The sequence below is a fragment of the Bubalus kerabau genome, chromosome 10, assembly GCF_029407905.1.
Source record: "Bubalus kerabau isolate K-KA32 ecotype Philippines breed swamp buffalo chromosome 10, PCC_UOA_SB_1v2, whole genome shotgun sequence".
NCBI lineage: Eukaryota > Metazoa > Chordata > Mammalia > Artiodactyla > Bovidae > Bubalus > Bubalus kerabau.
This window is the reverse complement of record NC_073633.1, coordinates 26,265,155-26,293,047: the sequence shown is the minus strand read 5'-3', so window position 1 is coordinate 26,293,047 and position 27,893 is coordinate 26,265,155. Positions and strand designations below refer to the sequence as shown.

The following is a 27,893-nucleotide window of genomic DNA, read 5'->3' as shown; positions in this document are numbered from 1 at the left end:
ATGCTGCACACCGCTGATTGGGCATTCCCAGCAGAGGCCAGAGGAGCCACGGGGAACCACACCACTGTCACCGAGTTCATCCTGCTGGGGCTCTCAGAGGCCTGTGAGCTGCAGATGCTCCTCTTCCTGGGGCTCCTCCTGACCTACCTGCTCACTCTACTGGGGAACCTCCTCATCGTGGTCCTCACCCTCATGGACAGGCGCCTCCACACCCCCATGTACTACTTCCTCCGCAACTTTGCTGTCCTAGAGATCTGGTTCACCTCGGTCATCTTCCCCAAGATGCTGACCAACATCCTGACTGGAAACAGGACCATCTCCCTGGAAGGCTGTTTCCTACAGTGTTTCCTCTATTTCTTCCTGGGCATCACGGAGTTCTTCCTACTGGCAGTGATGTCCTTTGACAGGTATGTGGCCATATGTAACTCCTTGCGTTATGTCACCACCATGAGCAAAAGGGTCTGTGTCCAGCTAGTTCTTTCTTCTTGGGTCACAGGATTCTTTATCATCATCATTCCAACTTTCCTGACATTTCAGCAGCCATTCTGTGGTCCCAATACCATTGATCATTTCTTCTGTGATAGCTTTCCACTCCTGGGACTCGTATGTGCAGACACAAGTCTGATCAAGCTTCTGGGTTTCATCCTGGCCAATGTCAGCCTCCTGGGCACTCTGTCTGTGATGGCTGCCTGCTATGGTCACATCCTCCACACCATCCTGCACATCCCCTCAGCCAAGGAGAGGCAGAAAGCCTTCTCAACCTGTTCCTCCCACATCACTGTTGTCTCTCTCTTCTATGGCAGCTGCATCTTCATGTATGTCCGGTCGGGCAAGGGCGGCCAGGGGGAGGACAGGAACAAGGTGGTGGCCTTGCTCAACACCGTGGTGACCCCAGTGCTCAATCCCTTCATCTACACCCTCAGGAACAAACAGGTGAAGCAGGTGTTTAGGGAGCAGGTGAACAAGCTCTTCTAATAAACCTGTGGATCCAAGAGGCTGCACATAAGATCCCCATTCAAGCTAAGGGAGCATGAGGCCTCTGCAACAGATGGAGGCTTTCTCATCCACAAAAAGCTTGATGACATGTTTCTGGGGTGCCAGTCACTGTGAAACTCAGCATCAACTCATAAGCTCTGTGGCCCCTCAAGGCATTTTTAGAAATTATCAAATCTGAATATTTCTCTTCATTCCATCAATGTCTGCTTGGCTTCCCAGAAGAATATAAGTTCTTTGATGGCAGATACTAGCTGTACTGGAGAAGGGCATGGCAACCCACTCCAGTATTACTCCCTGGAGAATCCCATGGATCAAGGAGGCTGGTGGTCTACAGTCCATGGAGTCACAAAGAGTCGGACATGGATGAAGTGACTTAGCATGCTGACACACAGGCACTAGCTCTATAATTCACCATAAGCCTCAACAACAATCCATTGTCATAGACCAAATAGTCTGTAAGTACTTTCAGTCTGATTGCTTTCGGTCTGTTTCTCCAGCACCCTCAGAGGAGAGGAGTACGTCTGCTGGTAGCCCTGTCCTCATTTCACTCTTACACTCCTGTCACAAAAATACATCAGCAAGAACTCAAAAATAAGAATACTTACTTATTATTTTACATAGAACTTACTTATGCTTCTTTAGTATCAAAACTCTTAGAAATTCCTCATTCCTACTGAGAAAGATGCTTCTACCCACTAGCCAGTTACTTCCCTGAGTCCCAGTTTTCTGATCTGTAAAGTTCAGTTCAGTTCAGTCGCTCAGTCGTGTCCGACTCTTTGCGACCCCATGAATCGCAGCATGCCAGGCCTCCCTGTCCATCAACAACTCCTGGAGTTCACTCAGACTCATGTCCATCGAGTCAGTGATGCCATCCAGCCATCTCATCCTCTGTCGTCCCCTTCTCCTCCTGCCCCCAATCCCTCCCAGCATCAGGGTCTTTTCAAATGAGTCAACTCTTCGCATGAGGTGGCCAAAGTACTGGAGTTTCAGCTTTAGCATCATTCCCTCCAAAGAAATCCCACGGCTGATCTCCTTCAGAATGGACTGGTTGGACCTCCTTGCAGTCCAAGGGACTCTCAAGAGTCTTTTCCAAAACCACAGTTTAAAAGCATCAATTCTTCGGCACTCAGCCTTCCTCACAGTCCAACTCTCACATCCATACATGACCACAGGAAAAACCATAGTCTTGACTAGACGGACCTTTGTTGGCAAAGCAATGTCTCTGCTCTTGAATATGCTATCTAGGTTGGACATAACTTTCCTTCCAAGGAGTAAGCAACTTTTAATTTTATGGCTGCAGTCACCGTCTGCAGTGATTTTGGAGCCCAGAAAAGTAAAGTCTGACACTGTTTCCACTGTTTACCCATCTATTTCCCATGAAGTGATGGAACCAGATGCCATGATCTTCGTTTTTTGAATGTTGAGCTTTAAGCCAACTTTTTCACTCTCCACTTTCACTTTCATCAAGAGGCTTTTGAGTTCCTCTTCACTTTCTGCCATAAGGGTGGTGTCATCTGCATATCTGAGGTTATTGATATTTCTCGCTGCAATCTTGATTCCAGCTTGTGTTTCTTCCAGCCCAGCGTTTCTCATGATGTACTCTGCATATAAATTAAACAAGCAGGGTGATAATATACAGCCTGACGTACTCCTTTTCCTATTTGGAACCAGTCTGTTGTTCCATGTCCAGTTCTAACTGTTGCTTCCTGACCTGCATACAGATTTCTCATGAGGCAGGTCAGGTGGTCTGGTTCCAGAGGATTGTGATAAAATATCAGAGATATTCTATGCAAAGTGCCTCTAGTGACTAGAGGATAATAAATCCTCACTAAATGTTAGTTCCTTTCATCTGTTTTTCACTCACTGTCCCTATTTTCTTTTGATTTTCCACAGTTACTAACAAATGCTTTTTTGTTCAAAATGCCTTAAATGTTTAAAAATGTTACAAACTGTATATTCAAAATGTTATATTAAATCATATATAAAGTTACATACAGTATTTCACTTTGAAATTTGTTACTAAGTTCTTTAATATTTGATGAAGTTGAAATTAAGTCATATTGGTATATAATCAAAGATTAAATAAAGAAATTAACATACTCTTAACCAAAAATTATTACATGAATATCATTTTCAAGGAAATATTCTATGTCATCTAAGAGATAATAATATATGCCCTTGAAGAATCTCAAGTCTGATAAGGAAGACAGAAAGTACACAAATAGCTACAGTCTAGGGTATAAAATGATATTTTTTAAGAAAATGCCATACGTAGCTCTTCAACGAAAAATTGAAAAACAAGAGGAAATTAATGATTCCCTAGAGAAAGATGATTTTCAAAAATCAAAAAAGAAATAGAAAACTACGCAAATTACCACAGAAAGATTTCAAAAGGGATAATGTATCTACTATAAACTAAAATACAATGTTCTCAACAACAAAAACAAACAGTTCTACAAATGGCCAATAAGGACATGAAAGATGTGCAACATCACTAATCATTTAGGGAAATGTAAATCAAAATCACAATGAGATACTACTTAACACCATTAAGATGGCTATTCGGAGAAGGCAATAGCAACCCACTCCAGCGTTCTTGCCTGGAGAATCCCAGAGATGGGGGATCCTGGTAGGCTGCCATCTATGGGGTCGCACAGAGTCAGAAACGACTGAAGCCACTTGGCGGCAGCAGCAGCAGCAAGATCGATATTATTTTTTTCAATATTTTTATACAGAAAATAGCTAGTGTTTGCAAGAATGTGGAGAAACTAGAACTCTTGTGCACTGGGGTTCGGAATGTCTAATGATGCAGCCACTGTGCAAAGCAGTACAGCAATTCCTAAAAAAAAGTAAACTGATTTACCATATCATCCAGCAATCTCACTTCTGGATATATAGCCAAAAGAACAGAAAAAGCGACTCAAAGACATATCTTTATATCCTTGTTCATAGCAGCATTATTCATAATAACCAAAAAGGCAGAAACAACACAAATGTCCACAGATAAATGAATGGATAGCCAAAATGTGGTATGTACATTGAATGGAATATTATTTGGCCTCAAAAAGGAATAGCATTTTGGGGTTTCTCTGGTGGCTCAATGGTAAAGAATCAATCTGCCAATGCAGAAGATGCAGGTTCAATCCCTGGTCCAAGAAGATCCCACATGCAGCAGAGCAACCAGGCTCATGCACCACAACCACTGAGCCTGTGCTCTGAAACCTGGGAACCACAACTACAGAGCTACCACACCTCAGCTACTGAAGCCCATGCACCCTGGAGCCCGTGCTCTGCAACAAGAAAAGTTACCGAAATGAGAAGCCTACACACCACAAGAGCGTAGTCCCTGCTTCCTGCAGCTAGAGAAAAGCCCATGCAGCAGTGAAGACCCAGCACAGTCAAAATAAATAAATGAACGATTTTTTTAAAAAAGGAACGGAATCCTGATAAATCCTACAACTTGGAGGAACCTTGAAGACATTACGCTAACTGAACTAAGTACAACATAAATGGGAATGTGTTGTACGAGCCCACTTACTTGACGGATGGTGCTGGTAGTTTAGTCACTAAGTCATGTCCTACTCTTCCAACACCATGGACTGTAGCCCACCAGGCTCCTCTGTCCATGGAATTTGCCAGGCAAGAATACTGGAGTGGGTTGCCACTTCCTTCTCCAGGGGATCTTCCTGACCCAGGGACTGAACCCGTTCTACACTCTAGGCAGAGTCTTTACCCCTGAGCCACCAGGAAAGCCATTATATGAGGTATAGAGTAATCAAAATCATGGAGACAGAAAGTAGAATGGTGGTTAACAGGGGCTGAAGGTGGGGGTAGGAATGGAGAGTCATTATTTAATGGATACAGAATTTCAGTTTGGGATGATAAACAAGTTCAGGAGATGGATAACGGTGATGACTGCACAACAATGTGACCATACTTGATGCCAACAAACTGTACATTTTAAAGTGGCTAAAATGGTAAAGTTTATATTATCATGTATTTTTCCACAATAAGAAAAGTACAGATTCCAGATCACAAACAAAACTACATTACCTTTGACTCCTCTTTCTCTTATATTCCACAACCAATCTGTTCATTCTGTGGGTCATACATTCAAAATATGTATCAAATCCACCACTACTTACCACCACCACTACCATCTTTCTCCATATCATCTTCCCCTTCCTATAGGATATCCATCTACTTCTTACCACCGGAATCCTATCCCCAGGGCAGGGTTAGCAAACTCAGGTAAGGGAGAGGTGGACTCACAGACTTGACAGACGAAGCCAACCACACACACCCTTTCTCTTTGAAGATTCTCTGCTTGAAACAGGCCTTATATGGAGGAAGGAATACATTTTAACTTTAAATGAAGTTCAAATTTTAACAATTATATGGCATCAGACAATTTGATAATCCCATTCTTTGAACAAATGGTGAATGAAGGACTTCTAAAATTATATGTATGCCCAGAAAATTTGCATAACTGTCCTGAATTTCATCAAACGTCAAGGAAGAAATAACTACATGAACAGGTTTAAATGGACATTCAGGAAGAGGGTAGAGAATGCAAATTACAAATAAAGGATTATTTTCCATCCTACACAAAGATAAACAACTCAATAGATAAATGATCTAAAAAAGGATATACATAGATATTTCACAGAGAAACAGACACAAAGAGCCAATAAATAAGTGAAAACATGTTCAACCATACTAATTAGTACAACCCAAATTAAAATAACAAACCTTTTTATGATACAGTATTTTTAATTTTCTAAAGTAATAATGACATTATGTTTTTATTTTAAAGAGTAATAGTGTCTTAATTCTAAAATATTTACAGATGGAATGGTATAATGTCTTGGATTTATTCCACCATAATATGGAAAGCAGATGGCAGTCTATTGAAATAAGAATAAGAAGCCATGACTTGGTTTTTGTTGAATCTAGGTGATGACTACATGGAAATTTGTTATACAATTTGTCTATTTTTGTATGTGCTTGAAATTTCCATATTAAAAGTTAACATAAAAAGATAATGGAAAACTTAAGAGGTCATGTGTATATGACCTTGGATAGTACTTATGACAAAGCAGCAAGAAAAGTGTGTAAGATGTTGCACATGCAGAATTTGGTAGGGATTGGGTACTGAAGAGATAAAATGTTTGGAGAGAAAAAACTAAACATAAACAAAGGAGATCCCCAGGTATTGAATCCACATAATTAAAACGATGTTATCACAGAAATAGGACAGTAAGGCAGAAAAGCTGGCTGAAGAGGAAATAATAGTTGGCTTGCTGCTAAGTTGCTGCTAAGTCACTTCAGTCGTGTCCAGCTCTGTGCGACCCCATAGATGGAAGCTCACCAGGCTCCCCCGTCCCTGGGATTCTCCAGGCAAGAACACTGGAGTGGGTTGCCATTTCCTTCTCCAATGAGTGAAAGTGAAAAGTGAAAGGGAAGTCACTCAGTCCCGTCTGACTCTTAGCGACTCCATGGACTGCAGTCTACCAGGCTCCTCCGTCCATGGGATTTTCCAGGCAAGAGTACTGGAGTGGGGTGCCATTGCCTTCTCCGATAGTTGGCTTAGACACTTCTATTGTGGGCACTGCAAACCTGAGCCATTGCCTGTTGACTGGGAACAGGAACTCTTCACAACAGTTTCCAATGCCATTGGAATTGTCCAATATTTGTCTCTCATTCTCATTGTTTAGTTTATAGCAAAGAAAGCTGTCCTGAAATCGGATTGTCATAAAACCGAGAAGAAAATTGTTAATATTTATAAGCTTGTCACTAAGCACTTGTACAGTTATGTCTCTATATTCAAACCCAGGCTTTCCTGGTGGCTTAAGAATCCACCTGCAGTGAAAGAGACATGGGTTCGATCCCTGGGGTGGGGATATCCCCCGGAAAAGGAAATGGCAACCCACTCCAGTATTCTTGCCTGGAGAATTCCATGGGTAGATGAGCCTGGCCAACTATAGTCCATGGAGTCTCAAGAGTTGGACATGGCTTCGTGACTAAACCACCACCATTCAAACCCAGGAAGTAGCAAATACTACTCTCTATAAGTTTGTATAAGAATCATTAATGATATCAACTAAGTTCAGGGTTTATAAAACAAAAGATTCAAAACAGTTTTGTCAGCAGAATGTAAAAGACCAAAAGTTATAGAAGTATGATATCTATAATGGTGCATCGTGCATTGAGTTCCCCATCATGACACCTCAAGAATAAAGCCTAAAAAGGCTAGAAGAGAACTGTATTAGTTATCTATTGAAGAGTCACATATTATCCCAAAACTTAGCTCCGTAAAACAACAAGCATTTATTAGCTCACAGTTTCTGAGTTACGAATCTGAACAAGGATTGACTACGTGCTTCTGGCTCAAGGTATCTCCCAAGGCTGTAACCCAGATATAGGCTGGGGCAGCAGTCATCTCAACGCTTTTCTGGAAGAGAATCTGCTCCCATGTTCACTCCTGTGGCTGCTCATTGGCCTCGAGCACTCACTGGTTACTGGCTACAGATAGCAGTTTAAAGACATGTGGGCTTCTCCGCAGGACAGCTCACAATGTGGCAGTTGGCTTCCCTCAGAGCGAGAAACAGAGCAAGAGACGCACGTAAGACAGAAACCACCGTCTCCTTGTCACATTCTCAAAAATGACATCTCATCCCTTGTACTACATTCTATTTATTAGAAGGCAGTCACTAGGTGCAGCAGCCAGAAGGGGTTACACAAGTACATGAATACCAGGAGGTGGGGAGGTCACGTCTCTGCACTTGCATTTGGAATGAAATCTATCCTCCTTACCAGGTATGCCCTACAAAGCTCTACAAATCTTGAACCCAGCACGAGTCTCCAGCCAAATATCAATTCACTGTCACCCTCTTTCTGATTTACTGGCCTTCTCACTTTAAGTCAAAAATACCACCTCTTTGCCATATCATGGCCTTGACATACCTTCTCTTTGCCTGGGACTCAACCAACCAGCCATCTGGTCAAGCCCTCCTCTGCATTCAAGTCAGAGCTGCAATCACAATTCCTCATGCGTGTCTTTTCTGTCTATCCATCTAAGGCCGAGGCAAGTCTCACTTATTTTCTCTCCTAAGCCACCCAGTTTTATGCCTTCATAGCCCTCACAGTGTCTTGTTATTACATAGTTACTCTCATGTGTTTCTCTCTCTGAATTTTAGTATGACAAAAACACTAATTTTTTTCTCTGTACACAGCCTGAGAGCTGCAGGGCTCTCAGAAAGCAGTGTGCTTTCTCATATGGCCAGAGGAAGAATACAAGCTCTATAAGCTGATCCCAGGAGACGCAACCAGTGTATGCCATGTACACTCCTTAAATTCAGCTGTCCAGTTATCTAGGCCTCCTTCTTATAGGTTCGTGGTGGAGCCATGACTCGTACCAGGAGTAAGATGACTATACAGCAGTTCATATGAAGTGATCTGGTGTTTAGGGAGTGGGTTGCTGGTTCTTCACTCTCGGGGAAGAATATTCCCCAAAGTTATTCTTCCCTAGTCAGAATAACTCACTAATCCATTTAAAACAGACAAATGAAAGCCAGTCATTCATTTGCCTCTTCAAACACATCATTGGCTCCTAAAATCATACCACTTCCTGCAGTCAAGTTACATCAGCCAGTTTCATCCAGTCTGGGAAACAGTGTGGTGACCAAAGAGAGAAAGTGGGATTCCAAAGTAGATTTAAGTTGAACGGCCCAAGAATGAAGACGAAGACCATTTCAAAACCCTTTTACCAAGATTCCCCCAATGGAGAGTAAACTCGAGGGGGACCTGGGATCATCTCTGTTTCATTCACCACTCATAGTCATCCTCAGTACATAGTATAGAACCTAGCACATAGTAGGTGCTCAATAAACATTTATTGAATGACTGATTAAAGGTTCTTCACCCCCCCACACACACTCCAGCTTATCCTTCAGATTTCAACTTTATATAACTCCATCAGGAATATATTCCCTTATCCTTCAGTCTGATTCAGGATCTCCTATGAGCTGTTCTTCAAAACACTTGTCACAATTAGTAATACTTGTGTGTTTAATCTCTGTCTCCCCCACAAGACTTTGCCTGTCTCTGGCACCTAGAGTTAAACTAATCATGCAGTAATTCAACTAAAATTCACTGAATGTTTTAATAACTATTTCTTTGTTACAAATAAATGTCATTAGAAGTTTCTGAGCTTCTCTGTCAGAACAAAGTAAACTTTAAATCCCAAAATTGAAGAAAGACGCAAGGGAATTTTCAAGTCCCTATTAACACTGATGATAATGAATTTCCAGGGAAACACAGCTCCACCCTGCAAAAGGAGCATGTGAACCTCTACATTGATTAAGTTTGAGCTGTGGAACTGCTGTATCTCTGAGTTTCCATGGAAACCAAACAGAACCCCAAGCAGTCAAAGCCTGAAGCCAGTTCCACAGAGACAAGGAGTCTGCCATGATTAGTTTACCCCAGAATCCTCTAAGGACACTATACTCCTGGAAGGACCAGAAACCTCTTAAGCCCAACTGAAGATGAGTCATATGAGTCTGCATCAACTGATGTCTGTTTCTGCCTTAGTATAGGAAGGATGGAAGAACCATTAAGTAGGAAGTATTCTGGCCATGACATGTCAGGAGCACTAGGAGCTTCCTGATAAACTGGTGATGTTCTAGGGACTATCTAGGGATAGTTCGTTTCTGAGGATATCTGAAGATACATTGATGGCAAGAGAGTCAGAGAATATTTAAGAGAAATTGGTTGTAGGAAAATATGGATATTTGCTGACATTTCCATGTACTGTCTACAAGAAAACAGGACCTGTCAGTGTCCATGACCTGCACCATGTTACAGCTCTGGCGCGTCCTTCACTTCGCATCTCTGGTGAACCCCCAAGAAGGGTCCTCCTCAGGCAACACTGCAGAGTCAGGAGTTTCCGGTGAAAATGAGGCGTCTCCCCTCGTCAGAACTGCCTTAAAGACAACTGAGCATCTCACCTAGTATCTACTGAGGTAATCTACGTTGGTGCAATTTTTGGTGTGGGGAAGGGGAACCTGATTTCTCTGGATGCTCTGCTGGAAGCCTGCCATCTGTTTTCAGGTGTCCACTGGCGGGCTGTGGCACAGCTCACTTCTTTGATTTTTTGCATCATTCTCAGTATCCTGACTCGGGAACAGCCGATGGCTCACAGAATCATTAAGACTTTTTTTCACTCTATTCCAAGGTGCCATTGCCTTCTCCGCACTCTATTCATAGGCAGCCATTTATTTCCCATTTGTCTCAAACTGTTTCATCCAACTCTTAGTCCAAATGGGCTCACTGTGCTGGTTTCTTTTATGACTTTGAATTTAAGTTATTTTACAATCAATAATAACATAACAAAGAGACAGAACAAAAATCACCCACCATCCTCCCATCCTATTGCGGCAATTATGCTCATTTTCCTGTGTTCTCATCCAATTCTTTTCTATATAGATACATATTTTACACAGCTATACTGGCAGTGGCAACCCCACTCCAGTACTCTTGCCTGGAAAATCCCATGGACGGAGGAGCCTGTTAGGCTGCAGTCCATGAGGTCGCTAAGAGTCAGACACGACTGAGCGACTTCAGTTTCACTTTTCACTTTCATGCATTGGAGAAGGAAATGGCAACCCACTCCAGTGTTCTTGCCTGGAGAATCCCAGGGACAGGGAGCCTGGTGGGCTGCTGTCTATGGGGTCGCACAGAGTCAGACACGACTGAAGGGACTTAGCACCAGCACCAGCATACTGCACTGCATTACCATTTCTCTGAGGCAGGCGTATCATATTAGTTCCTGCTCCTGTCTCAGACAGAGTCAGCTTTTCGCCACAGAAGCTTGCCTTTACCTTTCATTTCTATAAACAACAACCGATGGCGAGAATGCCGAATTCTTTATCCAGAACCAGAAAGACACTGTTGAACAATGTAAAAACTAGAAAAAAAAATCTTTTAGAAAAGACCAGGAAAACAAAGACATATTCTCTAAAACTGAAATTGAACCAAAAAATTCTAAATATGAGCATTTATCATTGTTGTTAATATTATTTATCAATTTATCCCAAAGAAATAAGCATCATGCCTAATCTACAAATGCATGTTCTCTCCTCTGATACAACAATTTTATAGCACATGAATCCCTCAAACAATATCAGCCAATAATATCTAAGAAAGGATTTGTAATAGCATAACAATAATTTGTTGTACTGATATGTGGGAAGCAAGGATGTTGAAAATAATAATCTGTGTGCATGACCATTCAAATCCATACACTGTAAATAATAGAAAAGTAAATAGAAATAAATCAATATATTAATAGCAGTTGTCTCTGTAGGACTATCGGTGATTCTTTTCATTTGCTGTATATCTTAAAGTGTCCATGACGACCTGATAATATTTTTATGTTTTAAAACTTTTTGTTTAAATACACATTGCCCGAAATCCAGTATGTTTTCTCCAATTTTATTTTTACTTATCCTTAATTATCCTGCAAGAATATCAGCCAGAAAGGGAGAAATAAAAATAGCCAGCATTGTGTGACTGCATGGTCAGTGGTCAACCTCATGTTAGGTGTTGAGTATACATTACTAACTTAAATTTTGGAGAACTTTTCTCTTGTGAATTGTTTTATTCCCAATGATGAAGCAGAGTTTCCTGAGGTTAGAGAACTGGCCCCAGACAGATTAGTAAATGTTGAGATTCAGGTGCATACACTCAGGTGCACACACGGAGTCTCTTTAACTGAAATGTCTGTGTAACAAGTTCTAGAGTAAATTTTCCATCAGTGTTTTTGATAAAGGTCTGTGATCAATGGATACAGATTTGCAGAGAAAATATTTTACTTTATTTGAGAGACCACTTAAAACATTTGGACAAATATAGGAAAAGACATCATCTGATCAAGAAGAAATAAAGGGACACACACTTCCTAACATAAAAAAGAAAAACAGAAAAAGAATTGATAAAGGCAAAACTTTCCCCAAAGAATACCAGACACTTGAATCAAAGTATGTGACTTGATGCTAACTCAGTGAGGGACCTGGACAACCAGCCCGACGAGGGAGGAAAAGGGACCTGCAGGTGGAAGAAATAAAGGATTCCTTCAGCTCAAAATCCCTCTTTCCTTTCAGTTCCACGTGTCCTCAGATCCCCAGAACATCACGACTCTTGATGCTGCACACCGCTGATTGGGCATCCCCAGCAGAGGCCAGAGGAGCCACGGGGAACCACACCACTGTCACCGAGTTCATCCTGCTGGGGCTCTCAGAGGCCTGTGAGCTGCAGATGCTCCTCTTCCTGGGGCTCCTCCTGACCTACCTGCTCACTCTACTGGGGAACCTCCTCATCGTGGTCCTCACCCTCATGGACAGGCGCCTCCACACCCCCATGTACTACTTCCTCCGCAACTTTGCCATCCTAGAAATCTGGTTCACCTCGGTCATCTTCCCCAAGATGCTGACCAACATCCTGACTGGAAACAGGACCATCTCCCTGGAAGGCTGTTTCCTACAATGTTTCCTCTGTTTCTTCCTGGGCACCACAGAGTTCTTCCTACTGGCAGTGATGTCCTTTGACAGGTATGTGGCCATATGTAACCCCTTGTGTTATGTCACCACCATGAGCAAAAGGGTCTGTGTCCAGCTAGTTCTTTCTTCATGGATCACAGGGTTCCTTCTCAACATCATTCCAGGTTTCCTCACATTTCACCAGCCGTTCTGTGGTCCCAATATCATTGATCATTTTTTCTGTGACAGCTTTCCACTCCTGGAACTCATATGTGCAGACACAAGTCTGATGGAAATTCTAAGTTTCATCCAGGCCAATGTCAGTCTACTGGGCACTCTGTCTGTGACGGCTGCCTGCTATGGTCACATCCTCCACACCATCCTGCACATCCCCTCAGCCAAGGAGAGGCAGAAAGCCTTCTCAACCTGTTCCTCCCACATCACTGTTGTCTCTCTCTTCTATGGCAGCTGCATCTTCATGTATGTCCGGTCGGGCAAGGGCGGCCAGGGGGAGGACAGGCACAAGGTGGTGGCCTTGCTCAACACCGTGGTGACCCCAGTGCTCAATCCCTTCATCTACACCCTCAGGAACAAACAGGTGAAGCAGGTGTTTAAGGAGCAGGTGAACAAGCTCTTCTAATAAACCTGTGGATCCAAGAGGCTGCACATAAGATCCCCATTCAAGCTAAGGGAACATCAGGCCTCTGCAACAGATGGAGGCTTTCTCATCCACAAAAAGCTTGATGACATGTTTCTGGGGTGCCAGTCACTGTGAAACTCAGCATCAACTCATAAGCTCTGTGGCCCCTCAAGGCAATTTTAGTAATTATCATATTTGTATATTTCGCATCATTCCATCTATATGCCTGGCTTCCCAGCAGAATACAAATTCTTTGATGAGAGGTACTGGCTCTGTAATTCACCATAAGCCTCAAAAACCAATCTGTTGTGATAGACCATATAAATACTCAGAAAGTACTTTCAGATTGATTTTGTGTTTCTGTTTCTCCAAGAACTTCTAGGGAGAGGAGAACACTGTTAACATGCTCCTCGTCTTGTCACAGTAACATATCCGTAAGAATTCAAAAAATAAGGTTAGTTGTTTATTATCCTGCGTATAAGTTACTACTAAACTCTTAGTTTAGTATTAAAATTCATAGACATTCATCATTCCTATTCCAAGTAACCTGGTTGGTTACTTCCCTGAGCCCCTGTTTTCTCATCTGTAAAATGAGGATCCGTTTCAAAGAATTATGATAAAAGTCAAATGAGATACTCTATGCAAGAATCTTAAATAGTGACTGGCACATAATAAGTCTCACTAAAGGTTAGTTTCTTTCATTTGTTTCTCATCCTACCTTCCCTCTCTTCCTTTTAAATTTCACACTCGTTAACAAAACTTTTCTGTCTGGAATACTATAAATTTTATATTCAGAATATCCTATTTATCTTACACAAAGTTAAATACAGTATTAAACCTATTGAAATTTGTTACTAAGATGTTCATTATTTTCATGAAAATGAAAATTAAGTCATATTGGTAAATAATCAAATATTAACTAAATAATGAGATCAATTCGCATGTTAACTTATCTCAAAATAATTATTACATGAATGCCATGTCCAAGGAAATGCACATTTCAGTGGATAACACTTAACTTATGCTTTCAAAGAATTTGAAATCGAATAAGGAAGATAGAAAGAACACATATAACTACATTTTAGGGTATTAAATGATTTTTGTAAGAAAATACCATGGGTAACGCTTCAATAACAAATAGGAAAACCTAGAGAAAATGAACGAATCCCTAGAGAATGAGAATTTTCAAAAAAGTAAAAAGAAATAGAAAACTTAACTGGCCCGATTACCATAGAAAGATTTCAAGAAAGGATTATATAGCTACTATAAATTAAAACCTATGTTTTCAATAACAAAAACAGCTCTTCTACAAATGGCTAATATGTACATGAAAAGATGTGCAGCATCACCAATCATTCAGTTCAGTTCAGTCACTCAGTTGTGTCCCACTCTTTGCAACCCCATGAATCGCAGCACACCAGGCCTTCCTGTCCATCACCAACTCCCGGAGTTCACTCAGACTCACATCCATCAAGTCAGTGATGCCATCCAGCCATCTCATCCTCTGTCATCCCCTTTTCCTCCTGCCACCAATCCCCCTCACCATCAGAGTCTTTTCCAATGAGTCAACTCTGGGCATGAGGTGGCCAAAGTACTGGAGTTTCAGCCTCAACATCAGTCCTTCCAAAGAACACCCAGGACTGATCTCCTTCAGAACGGACTGGTTAGATCTCCTTGCAGTCCAAGGGACTCTCAAGAGTCTTCTCCAACACCACAGTTCAAAAACATCAATTCTTCGGTGCTCAGCTTTCTTCACAGTCCAACTCTCACATCCATACATGACCACTGGAAAAACCATAGCCTTGACTAGACAGACCTTTGTCGGCAAAGTAATGCCTGTGCTTTTCAATAGGCTATCTAGGTTGGTCATAACTTTTCTTCCAAGGAGTAACAGTCTTTTAATTTCATGGCTGCAGTCACCATCTGCAGTGATTTTGGAGCCCAAAAAAATAAAGTTTGACACTGTTTCCACTGTTTCCCCATCTACTTCCCATGAAGTGATGGGACCAGATGCCATGATCTTCATTTTCTGCATATTGAGCTTTAAGCCAACTTTTTCACTCTCCTCTTTCACTTTCATCAAGAGGCTTTTTAGTTCCTCTTCACTTTCTGCCATAAGGGTGGTGTCATCTGCATATCTGAGGTTATTGATATTTCTCCCAGCAATCTTGATTCCAGTTTGTGCTTCTTCTAGCCCAGTGTTTCTCATGATGTACTCTGCATATAAGTTAAATAAGCAGGGTGACAATATACAGCCTTGACGTACTCCTTTTCCTATTTGGAACCAGTCAGTTGTTCCATGTCCAGTTCTAACTGTTGCTTCCTGACCTGTATATAGGTTTCTCAAGAGGCAGGTCAGGTGATCTGGTATTCCCATCTCTTTCAGAATTTTCCACAGTTTATTGTGATCCACACAGTCAAAGGCTCTCGCATAGTCATTAGGGAAATGCAAATTAAAATCATAAAGAAATATTATTTTATAGCCATAGAGATGGATATTATTTTTTTTAATTTTCTTGAACAGATTATACCAAGTTTTGGCAAGCATATGGATAGATAAGAATTCTGGTGCATTGCTGATGAGAGTATAAAATGATTCAGCCACTGTGGGAAACATTATGGCAGTTCCTAAATACTGTAAACATAGATTTAGTGTATCATCCAGCAATCTCACTTCTAGACATAAACCCAAAAGAATTGAAAGTAAGGACTTGAACACATATTTTTACATCTGTGTTCATAGCAGCACTATTCACAACAGCCAAAAAGGTAGAAACAACTCAAATGTCCATGGACGAATGAATGGATAAACAAAATGTGGTATGTATATACATTGGAATATTATTCCGCCTTAAAAAGAAATGGAATTCTGATAAGTTAAATGCTACAAAATGGAGGAAATCTGAAGACATACGCTAAGTGAAATCAGCAAGACATAAGAGGACAAATATAGTCAGATTCCACAATATGAGGTATAGAGTGAGCAAAAAAAAATCATAGAGACAGAATGTAGAATGGGGGTTACCAGGAAGTGTGGGTAGGAATGGAGAGTTATTATTTGATGAATATAAAATTTCAGCTTGGGATGATGAAAAAGTTCTGGACATGGATAATGGTGATGATCTCACAACAATGTGAATGTACTTGACACCGCCAAACAGTACACTTTAGAATGGTTAAAATAAGAAATTTTATATTATTATGTATTTTACCCAATAAGAAAGTACAGATTCCAGGTCAAAAACAAAACTGCACTACTTTGACTTCCTCCCTTTCTCTTATTTCTCAGTCACTCCATCAGCAAATTCTGGGGATTATACATTCAAAATATGTACTAAATCCACCATTTCTTACCACACCACTACCATCTTTGTCCATATAACCTTCCGCTTCCTCTAGGAAATCCATCCCTACCTGCCACACCAATCCCATGCCTGTATCTCTGGAGGAGGACAGGATTAGCAAACTCAGGTGAGGGGGAGGTGGACTTGCATAGTTAACACAGAGGAAGCCAAAACAACACACCCTTTCTCTCAAGATTTCCTGCCAGAAACAGGCCTTATGCATTGATAGAAATACAATTTACTTTAAATAAAGTTCAAAATTTTAACAATTACATAGGACCAGACAATTAATAATCCCATTCTTTGAACAAATGGTGAATGAAGGACTTCTAAAAGTATACATATGCCCATCATCGCAGCACTGTTTATAACAACCAGGACATGGAAGCAACCTAGATGTCCACCAGCAGATGAATGGAGAAGAAAACTGTGGTACATACACACAATGGAGTATTACTCAGCCATTAAAAATAATGCATTTGAATCAGTTCTAATGAAGTGGATGAAACTGGAGCCTATTATACAGAGTGAAGTAAGCCAGAAACAAAAACACCAATACAGTATGCTAATGCATATATATGGAATTTAGAAAGATGGTAACAATAACCCTGTGTATGAGACAGCAACAGAGACACTGATGTATAGAACAGTCTTATGGACTCTGTGGGAGAGGGAGAGGGTGGAAAGATTTGGCAGAATGGCATTGAAACATGTAAAATATCATGTATGAAACGAGTTGCCAGTCCAGCTTCGATGCACGATACTGGGTGCTTGGGGCTGGTGCACTGGAACGACCCAGAGGGATGGTATGGGGAGGGAGGAGGGAGGAGGGTTCAGGATGGGGAACACATGTATACCTGTGGCGGATTGATTTTGAAATTGGCAAAACTAATACAATTATGTAAATTTAAAAATAAAATAAAATTTAAAAAAAGTAAAAAAATAAAAAGAATGCATTTGAATCAGTTCTGATGAGGTGGATGAAACTGGAGCCTATTATAAAGAGTGAAGTAACCAGAAAGAAAAACACCAATACAGTATACTAACACATATATATGGAATTTAGAAAGATGGTAACGATAACCCTGTATGGGAGACAGCAAGAGACACAGATGTATAGAACAGTCTTTTAGACTCTGTGGGAAAGGGCAACGGTGCGATGATTTGGGAGAATGGCATTGAAACATGTATAATATCATATGTGAAACGAATTGCCAGTCCAGGTTCGATGCATGATACAGGATGCTCAGGGCTGGTGCACTGGGATGACCCAGAGGGATGGGATGGGCAGGGAGGTGGGAGGGGGGTTCAGGATGGGGAACACGTGTACACCCGTGGCAGATTCATGTTGATGTATGGCAAAACCAATACAATATTGTAAAGTAATTAGCCTCCAATTAAAATAAATAAGTTTATATTTTAAAAAGTAAAAATTATAAAATTATACATATGCCCAGAAACTTTGCATTACTGTTCTGAATTTCATACAAGGTCAAGGAAGAAATAACTTCATGAAGAGGTTTAAATGAACTTTCAGGAAGCCGGTAGATGGAAGAATGTAAATTACAAATAAAGAATTATTTTCTATAATATGCAAAGATAAATAACCCAACAGATAATTGAGATAACTATATACATAGACACTGACAGTAAAGTAAACTCAAAGGACCAATATAAGTCAAAAGATGCTCAACTATATTAATGGTCATTGTTGTTGTTTAGTCCCTAAGTCTTGTCCAGCTGTTTTGCGACCCCAAGTACCCTACCCCACCAGGCTCCTCCTCTCCATGGGATTTCCCAGTCAAAAATACTGGAGTCAGTTGCCATTTCCTTCTCCCAGGAATATTCCAGACTAAGGGACTGATCTAGCATCTCCTGAATTGCCAAGAGGATTCCTTACCCTGGAGCCACCATCTAGTCAAGGTTATGGTTTTTCCAGTGGTCATGTATGGATGTGAGAGTTGGACAGTGAAGAAAGTTGAGTGCAGAACAATTGATGCTTTTGAACTGTGGTGTTGAAAAAGACTCTTGAGAGTACCTTGGACTGAAAGGAGATCCAACTAGTCCATCCTAAAGGACAGCAGTCCTGGGTGTTCATTGGAAGGACTGATGTTGAAGCTGAAACTCCAATACTTCAGCCACTTCATGCGAAGAGCTGACTCATTTGAAAACACCATGATGCTGGGAAAGATTGAGGGCAGGAGGAGAAGGGGATGACAGAGGATAAGATGGTTGGATGGCATCACCGACTCAAATGGACATGAGTTGGGGTAAACTCCAGGAGTTGGTGATGGACAAGGAGGCTGGGCATGCTGCGGTTCATGGGGTTGCAAACAGTTGGACACAACTGAGTGACTGAACTAAACTGAACTGAACTGAGTCACCAGGGAAGCCCTTGTACTAATGGTCAAAATAACTCAAGTTAAAATAATAACCCTTTTGATGGTAAAGTATTTTAGACATCTAATCCAATCCCAAAGAAGGGCAATGGTAAAGAATGTTCAAACTACCACAAAATTGCACTCATTTCACATGCTACCAAGGTAATGCTCAAAATCTTTTAAGCTCGACTTCAACCATATGTGAACTAGAAATTCAAGATGTACTATCTGGATTTAGAAAAAGCAGAGGAACCAGAGATCAAATTGCCAACACCTGTTTGATCATAGAAAAAGCAAGAGAATTCTAGAAAAACATCTATTTCTGCTTCATTGACTATGTAAAAGCTTTTGACTATGTGGATCACAAATTATGGAAAAGTCTTAAAGACATGGGAATACCAGATCACCTTACCTACCTTCTGAGAATCCTGTATGCAAGTCAAGAAGTAACAGTTAGAACTGGACATGGAATAGTCAGTTAATTAATTCAGTCATGTCCGACTCTTTGCAACCTCCATGGACTGCAGCATGCCAGGCTTCCCAGTCCATCACCAACTCCCAGAGCTTGCTCAAACTCATGTTCATAGAGTCGGTGATGCCATCCAGCCATCTCATCCTCTGTCATCCTCTTCTCCTCCTGCCTTCAATCTCGCCCAGTATCAGGGTATTGTCTAATGAGTTAGTTCTTTCCATCAAGTGGCCAAAATATTGGAGCTTCAACTTCAGCATTAGTCCTTCCAATGAATAATCAGGACTGATTTCCTTTAGGATTGCCTGGTTTGATCACTTTGCAGTGCAAGGGACTCTCAAGAGTCTTCTCCAACACCACAGTTCAAAAGCATCAGTTCTTCAGTGCTCAGCTTTCTTTATGGTCCCAACTCTCACATCCATACTTGACTAGTGCAAAAACCATAGCTTTGACTCTATGGACCTTTGTTGCCAAATTATGTCTCTGCTTTTTAATAAGCTGTCTAGGTTTGTCAATGGTTTTCTTTCAAGGACCAAGTGTCTTTCAATTTCATGGCTGCACTCACCATCTGCAGTGATTTTGGAGCCCAAGAACATAAACTCTGTCACTCTTTCCATTGTTTCCCTACCTACTTGCCATGAAGTGATGGGACTGGATGCCATAATCTTTGTGTTTCAGATGTTGAGTTTTAAGCCAGCTTTTTCACTCTCCTATTTCACTTTCATCAAGAGGCTCTTAAGTTCCTCTTCACTTTCTGCCATAAGGGTAATGTCATCTGCATATCTGAGGATACTGATATTTCTCCCAGCAATCTTGATTCCAGCTTCTGCTTCTTCCAGCCCAGCATTTCACATGATGTACTCTGCATATAAACTAAATAAGCATGGTGACAATATACAGCCTTGACATATTTGACATTGAACAACCAGGAAAGTAAAGTAAGTGTATTCCCTGGAGAGACTAGTACTGCTATACTTGACATGCATTCTAATCTTATTTGATGATACTTTTTCAGGCTTTCCTGGTGGCTCAGATGGTAAAGAATCCTCCTGCAACACAGGAGACCTGCATTCAGTCCCTGGGTTGGGAAGATCCCCTGGAGAAGGGAATGGCTTTCCACTACAGTATTCTGGCCTGGAGAATTCCATGGACTGTAAAGTCCATGATGTTGCAAATAGTCGGACACAAAGAGCAACTTTCACACCTCATACACAAAGTATCATTTATGCACTGTACATCATGTGAAATGCAAGGCTGGATGAAGCAAATTGGAATAAAGATTGCCAGGAGAAATATCAACACCTTCAGATATGCAGATGACACCACCCTTATGGCAGAAAGTGAAGAGGATTTAAAGAACCTCTTGAAGAAGATGAAAGAGGACAGTAAAAAAGCTGGCTTAAAACTCAACATTCGGGCTTCCTTAGTGGCTCAGTGATAAAGAATCTGCCTGTCAATGCAGGAGACATGGGTTCAATCCCTGGTCCAGGAAGATGCCACATGCTGCAGAGCCACTATGCCCATGCCCCACAGCTACTGAAGCCCAAGAGACCAAGAGTCTCTTGCAAGATAGAAGCACAGTCTCTTTGCAACATTCTCATGCATATTCCCCAACAAGAGAAGCCACTTCACTGAGAAGCCTATGCACCACAGCCCCAGCTTGCTACAACTACAAAAAGCCCAAAGAGTAACAAAGACCCAGCACAGCAATAAATAAATAAATAAATAAAAATTTTAAATTAAAAAAACTCACTCAAAAAACAAGATCATGGTATTTGGTTCTATTACTTAATGGCAAATGTATGGGGGAGAAATGGAAACAGTGACTGCAGATGGTGAATGCAGCCATGAAATTAAAAGACACTTACTCCTTGGAAGAAAAGCTATGACAAATCTAAACAACATACTAAAAGGCAGAAACATCACTTTGCCCCCAAAGATCCATTGAGTCAAAGCTATGGTTTTTGCAGTAGTCATATACAGATGTGAGAGTTGGATCATAAAGAAGGCTGAGCGCCATAGACTGATGCTTTCAAATTGTAGTGCTGGAGAAAACTCTTGAGAGTCTCTTGGACAGCAAGGAGATCAAACTAGTCAATCCTAAAGGAAATCAGTCCTGAATATTCATTGGAAGGACTGATTCTGAAGCTGAAACTTCAATACGTGGGTCACCTGATGCAAAGAGCTGAGTCATTGGAATAGACCTGGATGCTAGGAAAGATTGAGGACATGAGGAGAAGTGAACAACAGACGATGAGATGGTTAGATGGCATCATCAACTCAATGGACATGAGTTTGAGCAAACTCTGGGAGATAGTGAAGGACAGGGAAGCCTGGGTGCTGTAGTCCATGGATCACAGAGTCAGACACGACTGGTGAATGAACAACAACAATGCATTGAGTGCTCCATCAGGACACTTACGGAATGAAGACCAGACTCTCAATGAGAACTGTATTAGCCTCTGGCTCCAGATATTTCATAAGGCTGTAACCAAGGTACAGGCCACGACAGTAGTCATCCCAATGCTTGTCTAAGGGAGGATCTGCTCCCATGTTCACTACGGTGGCTGTTCATTGTCATTAAGTCCTTGCTGGCTATTGGCTGGAGACATGAGTCCCTTGCCATGTGGGTTTCTCTAGTGCACAGCTAATAATATGGCTTCCTTCAGAGCAAGTAAGAGAGCAAGAATGGACATGCAAGATGGAACCACAGTCTCTTTGTAACATTCTCAAAAATGACATCTCATCCCTTTCACTGTATTCCATTCGTTAGAAGACTATCACTAGATACAGCCACACACAAGGGGAGGGGATAACACATGGACAGGAATACCAGGAGATGGGTCATCGGGGCCACCTTAGAAGCTCTCACAGGCACTATGTCAAATCGATCTGTGACACCAAGTACATAGGCTATATCATGTCTAGCTGAAAATTATGGAAGTTCTGGTCAACCAGACGAGGTATACAATTTCTACAAGCACATCTCAGCAGATGCCACCAGTGTGTGCCATGTACACTTCTTAACCTCAGCTATCCAGTCACATGACCCTACTTCTTATAAGTTATTGATTAGTCATGACTCTTTACCAGGAATAAGGTGACTACACGTGCAGTTTATATGAGGTGACCAGGTGTTTAGAAAGTGAGTTGGTAGCCATCTGACTACATTAAGGATAGCCAGACTCTCAGGAAAGAGAACCCTAGTCGGATTAACCCACTAATGCACTTAGAGAACTGAAAGCCTGTCATTCATTTGCCTTTTCAAACATATCATTGGCTCCTAGTCATACCATTTCTGACAATCATGTTACATCAGCCAGTTTTCTCCAGTCCACAGAATAGTTCGGTGACCAAAGAAAGTGGGATTACAAAGTAGTTATAGCTTGAATGGCCCAAGGACCAAGACGAACACAATTTCAATATCCTTTTACAAAGATTCACATAATAGAGAGGATGCTCAACGGGGACTGGACACCATCTCTGTTTTGTTCACCACTCATGGTCATCTTCAGTACACAGTATAGAGTCTAGTACACAGTAGGTAAGTAGGTACTCAAGAAACATTTATTGAATGAATGATTGATTAATTAATTAAAGGTCCTTCACCTCCACACACACTCCAATTTATTCTTCAGGTCTCAAATTTATAGAGATGGAAATACCACAACACCTTACATGCCTCCTGAGAAACCTGTATGTAAGTCAAGAAGCAACAGTTAGAACTGTACATGGAACAACGGATTGGTTAAAAATTGGGAAAGAAGTACATGAAGGTTGTATATTGTCACCCTGCTTATTTATCTTTTATGCACAGCATATCATGAGAAATGCCAGGCTAATGAAGCACAAGCTGGAATCAAGATTGCCAGGAGAAATATTAACAACCACAGATATGCAGGTGACACCACCCTTATGGCAGAAAGCAAAGAGGAACTTCAGAGCCTCTTGATGAAAGTGAAAGAGGAGAGTGAAAAGGCTGACTTAAAATGCAACATTCAAAAAACAAAGATCATGGCATCCAGTCTCATCACTTCATGGCAAATAGATGGGGGAACAAAGGAAACAGTGACAGACTATTTTCTTGGACTAAAAAATCACTGCGGATGGTGACTGCAGCCATGAAATTAAAAGACGCTTGCTACTTAGAAGAAAAGCTATGACAAATCTAGACAACGTATTAAAAAGAAGAGACATCGCTTTGCCCACAAAGGTTCATAGAGTCAAAGCTATGGTTTTTGCAGTAGTCATGTACAGATGTGAGAGTTGGATCATAAAGAAGGCTGAGCACCAAAGAACTGATGCTTTCAAACTGTAGTGCTGGAGAAAACCCTTGAGAGTCCCTTGGACAGCAAGGAAATCAACCCTGAATTATCATTGGAAGGACTGATGCTGAAGCTGAAGCTCCAATACTTTGCCCACCTGATGCAAAGAGTTGACTCACTGGAAAAGACCTTGGTGCTAGGAAAGATTGAAGACAAGAGGAGAAGGGGACAACAAAGGATGAAATGGTTGGATGGCATCGTTGAATCAATGGACTTGAGTTTGAGCAAACTGGGGCGGAGGGGTTGGTGAAGGACATGCAAGCCTGGGTGCTGCAGTCCATGGATCACAAAGAGTCAGACACAACTGGCGACTGAACAACAACTTTATATAACTCGATCAGGAATACCTTTCATCTTCCTTCAGTCTGATTCAGGATATCTTCTGAGCTCTTTTTCAGACACTAATCACAATAGTAATTAATATTTATCTGATTATTTCATGTCTGTCTTCCCCACAAGATACTGCCTGTCTGTGGCATCTAGAGCCATACTTATCACACAAAAGCACATCACAAAACTTTTTGAATTAACTGTGTTTCTAAATGAACTTTTTATTCACTGTGTTTCTTTGTTACAGTTAAAATTCATTAGAGGTTTCACAGCTTCTCAGTCAAAACAAAGTAAACTTTAAATCCCAAAATTGAAGAAAGTAAGAGGTAAGGGACCTTCTTAGGTCCTATTACCACTGACGATAATGAATCTCCAGGGAAGCATAGCTCCAACCAGTAAGAGAATAACATGAATCTCTAGATTGGTTAAGTTTGAGCTCTGCACCTTCTGTATCTCTGAGCTTCCAAGGAGACCAAACAGAATCCCAAGCAGTCCAAGACAAAGAGTCTGCCACGATTATTCTACCCCAGAACTCTCTATGGACACCATACTCCTGGAAGGGCCAGAAACTTATTAAGCCCAAGCCTGAAGATGAGTTAAACTAATCAGCATCTAATGATGTCTGTCTCTGCCTTACTATATGAGGGATGGAAGAATAATTAGATAGGTTTTCATATCCATTTCCCCAGGAAAGTGGTCCATGACATGGTGATGGATCAGAAAATTAGAAGCTTCCTGAGAAACTGGTGAAGTTCTGGGGAATATCCAGAGATTGTTACTTTCTGAGGACAACTGAGAATATGTGGATGGTGAGAGTCAGAGAATATTTCTTAAGAGAGATTGGTTGTTGGAAAATATGGATATTTGCAGACACCTGCGTGTACAATATACAAGAGAATAGGACCTGCTTCTGCCCATGACCTGCAGACTATGTTTCAGCTCTGGCGCATCCTTCACTTCGTATCTCTGGTGATCCCCCAAGAAGCATACTCCTCAGGCAACACTGCAGAGTTGGGAGTTTCCTGTGAAAACCAGGAGTCTCCCCATCATGAGAACTGCCTTGAAGACAACTGAGCATCTCATCTAGTATCTACTGAGGTAGTCTATATTGGTGCAATTTTTGGTGTGGGGAAGGAGAAACTGATTCCCCTGTATGCTCTGGCTGGAAACCTGCCATCTGTTTTCAGGTGTCCACTGGTGGGCTGTGGCAGAGCTCACTTCTCTGACTTTTTGCATCGTTCTCAGTAACCTGATCAAGAACAGCTGATGGCTCACAGAATCATTATGGCTTTCCTTCACTCTGTTCACGGACAGCCATTTATTTCCCCTTTGTCTCTCTCAAACTTTTTACCCAACTCTTAGTCCAAATGGACTCATTTTGCTGGCTTCTTTTCTGATTTTGAATTTAAGTTACTTTATAAGCAATAATAAAAATAATAAAGAGACGGAAGAAAAATCACCTGCCATCCTCCCATCCCATTATGGCAATTATGCTCATTTTCCTGTGTTCTCATCCAATTCTTCTCCATATAAATACATATTTTACACAGCTATACTGCACTGTGTTATCATTTCTCTGAGGCAGGCTTATCACATTAGTTTCTGCTCCTGTCTCAGCAAGAGTAGCTCTTCTTTACAGAAGCTTGCCTTTACCTGTTATTTCTATAAAGGACAACCAATGGCAAGAATGCCTACTTCTTTATCCAGATCTCTAAGTGAGTGAAGCCACTCAGTCATGTCTGACTCTTTGTGACCCCATGGACTGTAGCCTATGAGGCTCCTCTGTCTGCGGGATTTTTGAGGCAAGAATGCTGGAGTGAGTTGTCATTTCCTTCTCCAGGGGATCTTCCCAACCCAGGGATCAAACCCAGGTCTCCTGCATTGTAGGCAGATGCCTTACCATCTGAGCCACCAGGGAAGTCGGTTAAGACACTGCTAAATAATGTAAGAACTAGAAAAAAATTATTCAAAACAAAGACATATTCTCTAAAATTGAAATTGAACCAATGTACGATTCTAAATATGAGCATTTATCATTATTATTCTTCAATACGATTACTTAGGTATTTATCGCAAAGAAGTAACCGTGATGCCTAATTTCCAAATACATGTTTTATTCCCATTGAAGAAGCAGAGTTTGGTGAAGTTAGACAACTGGCCCCAGACAAGTTAGTAAATGATGGAGTTCAGGTACAAACACGAAGTCTCTAACTCAAATGCCTCTGTAACAAGTTCTAGAGTAAATTTTCCATTAGTGTTTTTGATAAAGGCCTGTGACCAATGGATGCACCATTTGCAGAGGAAATATTTTACTTTATTTGAGAGACCACTTAAAACATTTGGACAAATATGGGGGGAAAAAAAACATCATCTGATCAAGATTTAAAGGGACAAACACTTCCTAGCAGACACAAGAAAAATGGAAAAAGAATCGGTAAAGGCAAAATTTTCCCCAAAGAATACCAGACAATTGAATCAAAGTATGTGACTTGATGCTAACTCAGTGAGGGACCTGGACAACTGGCCTGACGAGGGAGGGAAAGGGACCTGCAGGTTGAAGAAATAAAGGATTCCTTCAGCTCAGAATCCCTCTTTCCTTTCAGTTCCACGTGTCCTCAGATCCCCAGAACATCACGATTCTGGATGCTGCACACTGCTGATTGGGCATTCCCAGCAGAGGCCAGAGGAGCCACGGGGAACCACACCACTGTCACCGAGTTCATCCTGCTGGGGCTCTCAGAGGCCTGTGAGCTGCAGATGCTCCTCTTCCTGGGGCTCCTCCTGACCTACCTGCTCACTCTACTGGGGAACCTCCTCATCGTGGTCCTCACCCTCATGGACAGGCGCCTCCACACCCCCATGTACTACTTCCTCCTCAACTTTCTTGTCCTAGAGATCTGGTTCACCTCGGTCATCTTCCCCAAGATGCTGACCAACATCCTGACTGGAAACAGGACCATCTCCCTGGAGGGCTGTTTCCTACAGTGTTTCCTCTATTTCTTCCTGGGCACCACGGAGTTCTTCCTACTGGCAGTGATGTCCTTTGACAGGTATGTGGCCATATGTAACCCCTTGCGTTATGTCACCACCATGAGCAAAAGGGTCTGTGTCCAGCTACTTCTTTCTTCATGGATCACAGGGTTCCTTCTCAACATCATTCCAGGTTTCCTCACATTTCAGCAGCCGTTCTGTGGTTCCAATATTATTGATCATTTTTTCTGTGACAGCTTTCCACTCCTGGAACTCATATGTGCAGACACAAGTCTGATCGAGCTTCTGGGTTTCATCCTAGCCAATGTCAGCCTCCTGGGCACTCTGTCCGTGATGGCTACCTGCTATGGCCACATTCTCCACACCATCCTGCACATCCCCGCAGCCAAGGAGAGGCAGAAAGCCTTCTCAACCTGTTCCTCCCACATCATTGTTGTCTCTCTCTTCTATGGCAGCTGCATCTTCATGTATGTCCGGTCAGGCAAGGGCGGCCAGGGGGAGGACAGGAACAAGGTGGTGGCCTTGCTCAACACCGTGGTGACCCCAGTGCTCAATCCCTTCATCTACACCCTCAGGAACAAACAGGTGAAGCAGGTGTTTAGGGAGCAGGTGAACAAGCTCTTCTAATAAACCTGTAGATCCAAGAGGCTGCACATAAGATCCCCACTCAAGCTCAGGCCTCTGCAACAGATGGAGGCTTTCTCATCCACAAAAAGCTTGATGACATTAAGCTCTGTGGCCCCTCAAGGCAATTTTAGTAATTATCATATTTGTACATTTTGCTTCATTCCATCTATATGCCTGGCTTCCCAGCAGAATACAAATTCTTTGATGAGAGGTACTCGCTCTGTAATTCACCATAAGCCTCAAAAACCAATCT

The 27,893-nt window shown here is 41.6% G+C and overlaps 3 protein-coding genes across 3 annotated transcripts; all 3 read left to right on the top strand.

Annotated features, from left to right (window-relative positions):
• On the top strand, positions 1 to 1,032 carry LOC129620438 (olfactory receptor 49-like). Its single transcript, XM_055536285.1, has one exon. The coding sequence runs from the start codon at positions 1 to 3 to the stop codon at positions 973 to 975; it is 975 nt and encodes a 324-aa protein (XP_055392260.1). The 3' UTR covers positions 976 to 1,032.
• Positions 1,033 to 12,058: 11,026 nt separating this feature from the next.
• On the top strand, positions 12,059 to 13,173 carry LOC129620437 (olfactory receptor 49-like). Its single transcript, XM_055536283.1, has one exon. It carries the CDS (start codon positions 12,199 to 12,201, stop codon positions 13,171 to 13,173), a length of 975 nt encoding a protein of 324 aa, XP_055392258.1. The 5' UTR covers positions 12,059 to 12,198.
• Positions 13,174 to 26,665: 13,492 nt separating this feature from the next.
• On the top strand, positions 26,666 to 27,640 carry LOC129620436 (olfactory receptor 49-like). Its single transcript, XM_055536282.1, has one exon. It carries the CDS (start codon positions 26,666 to 26,668, stop codon positions 27,638 to 27,640), a length of 975 nt encoding a protein of 324 aa, XP_055392257.1.
• Positions 27,641 to 27,893: the final 253 nt, after the last annotated feature.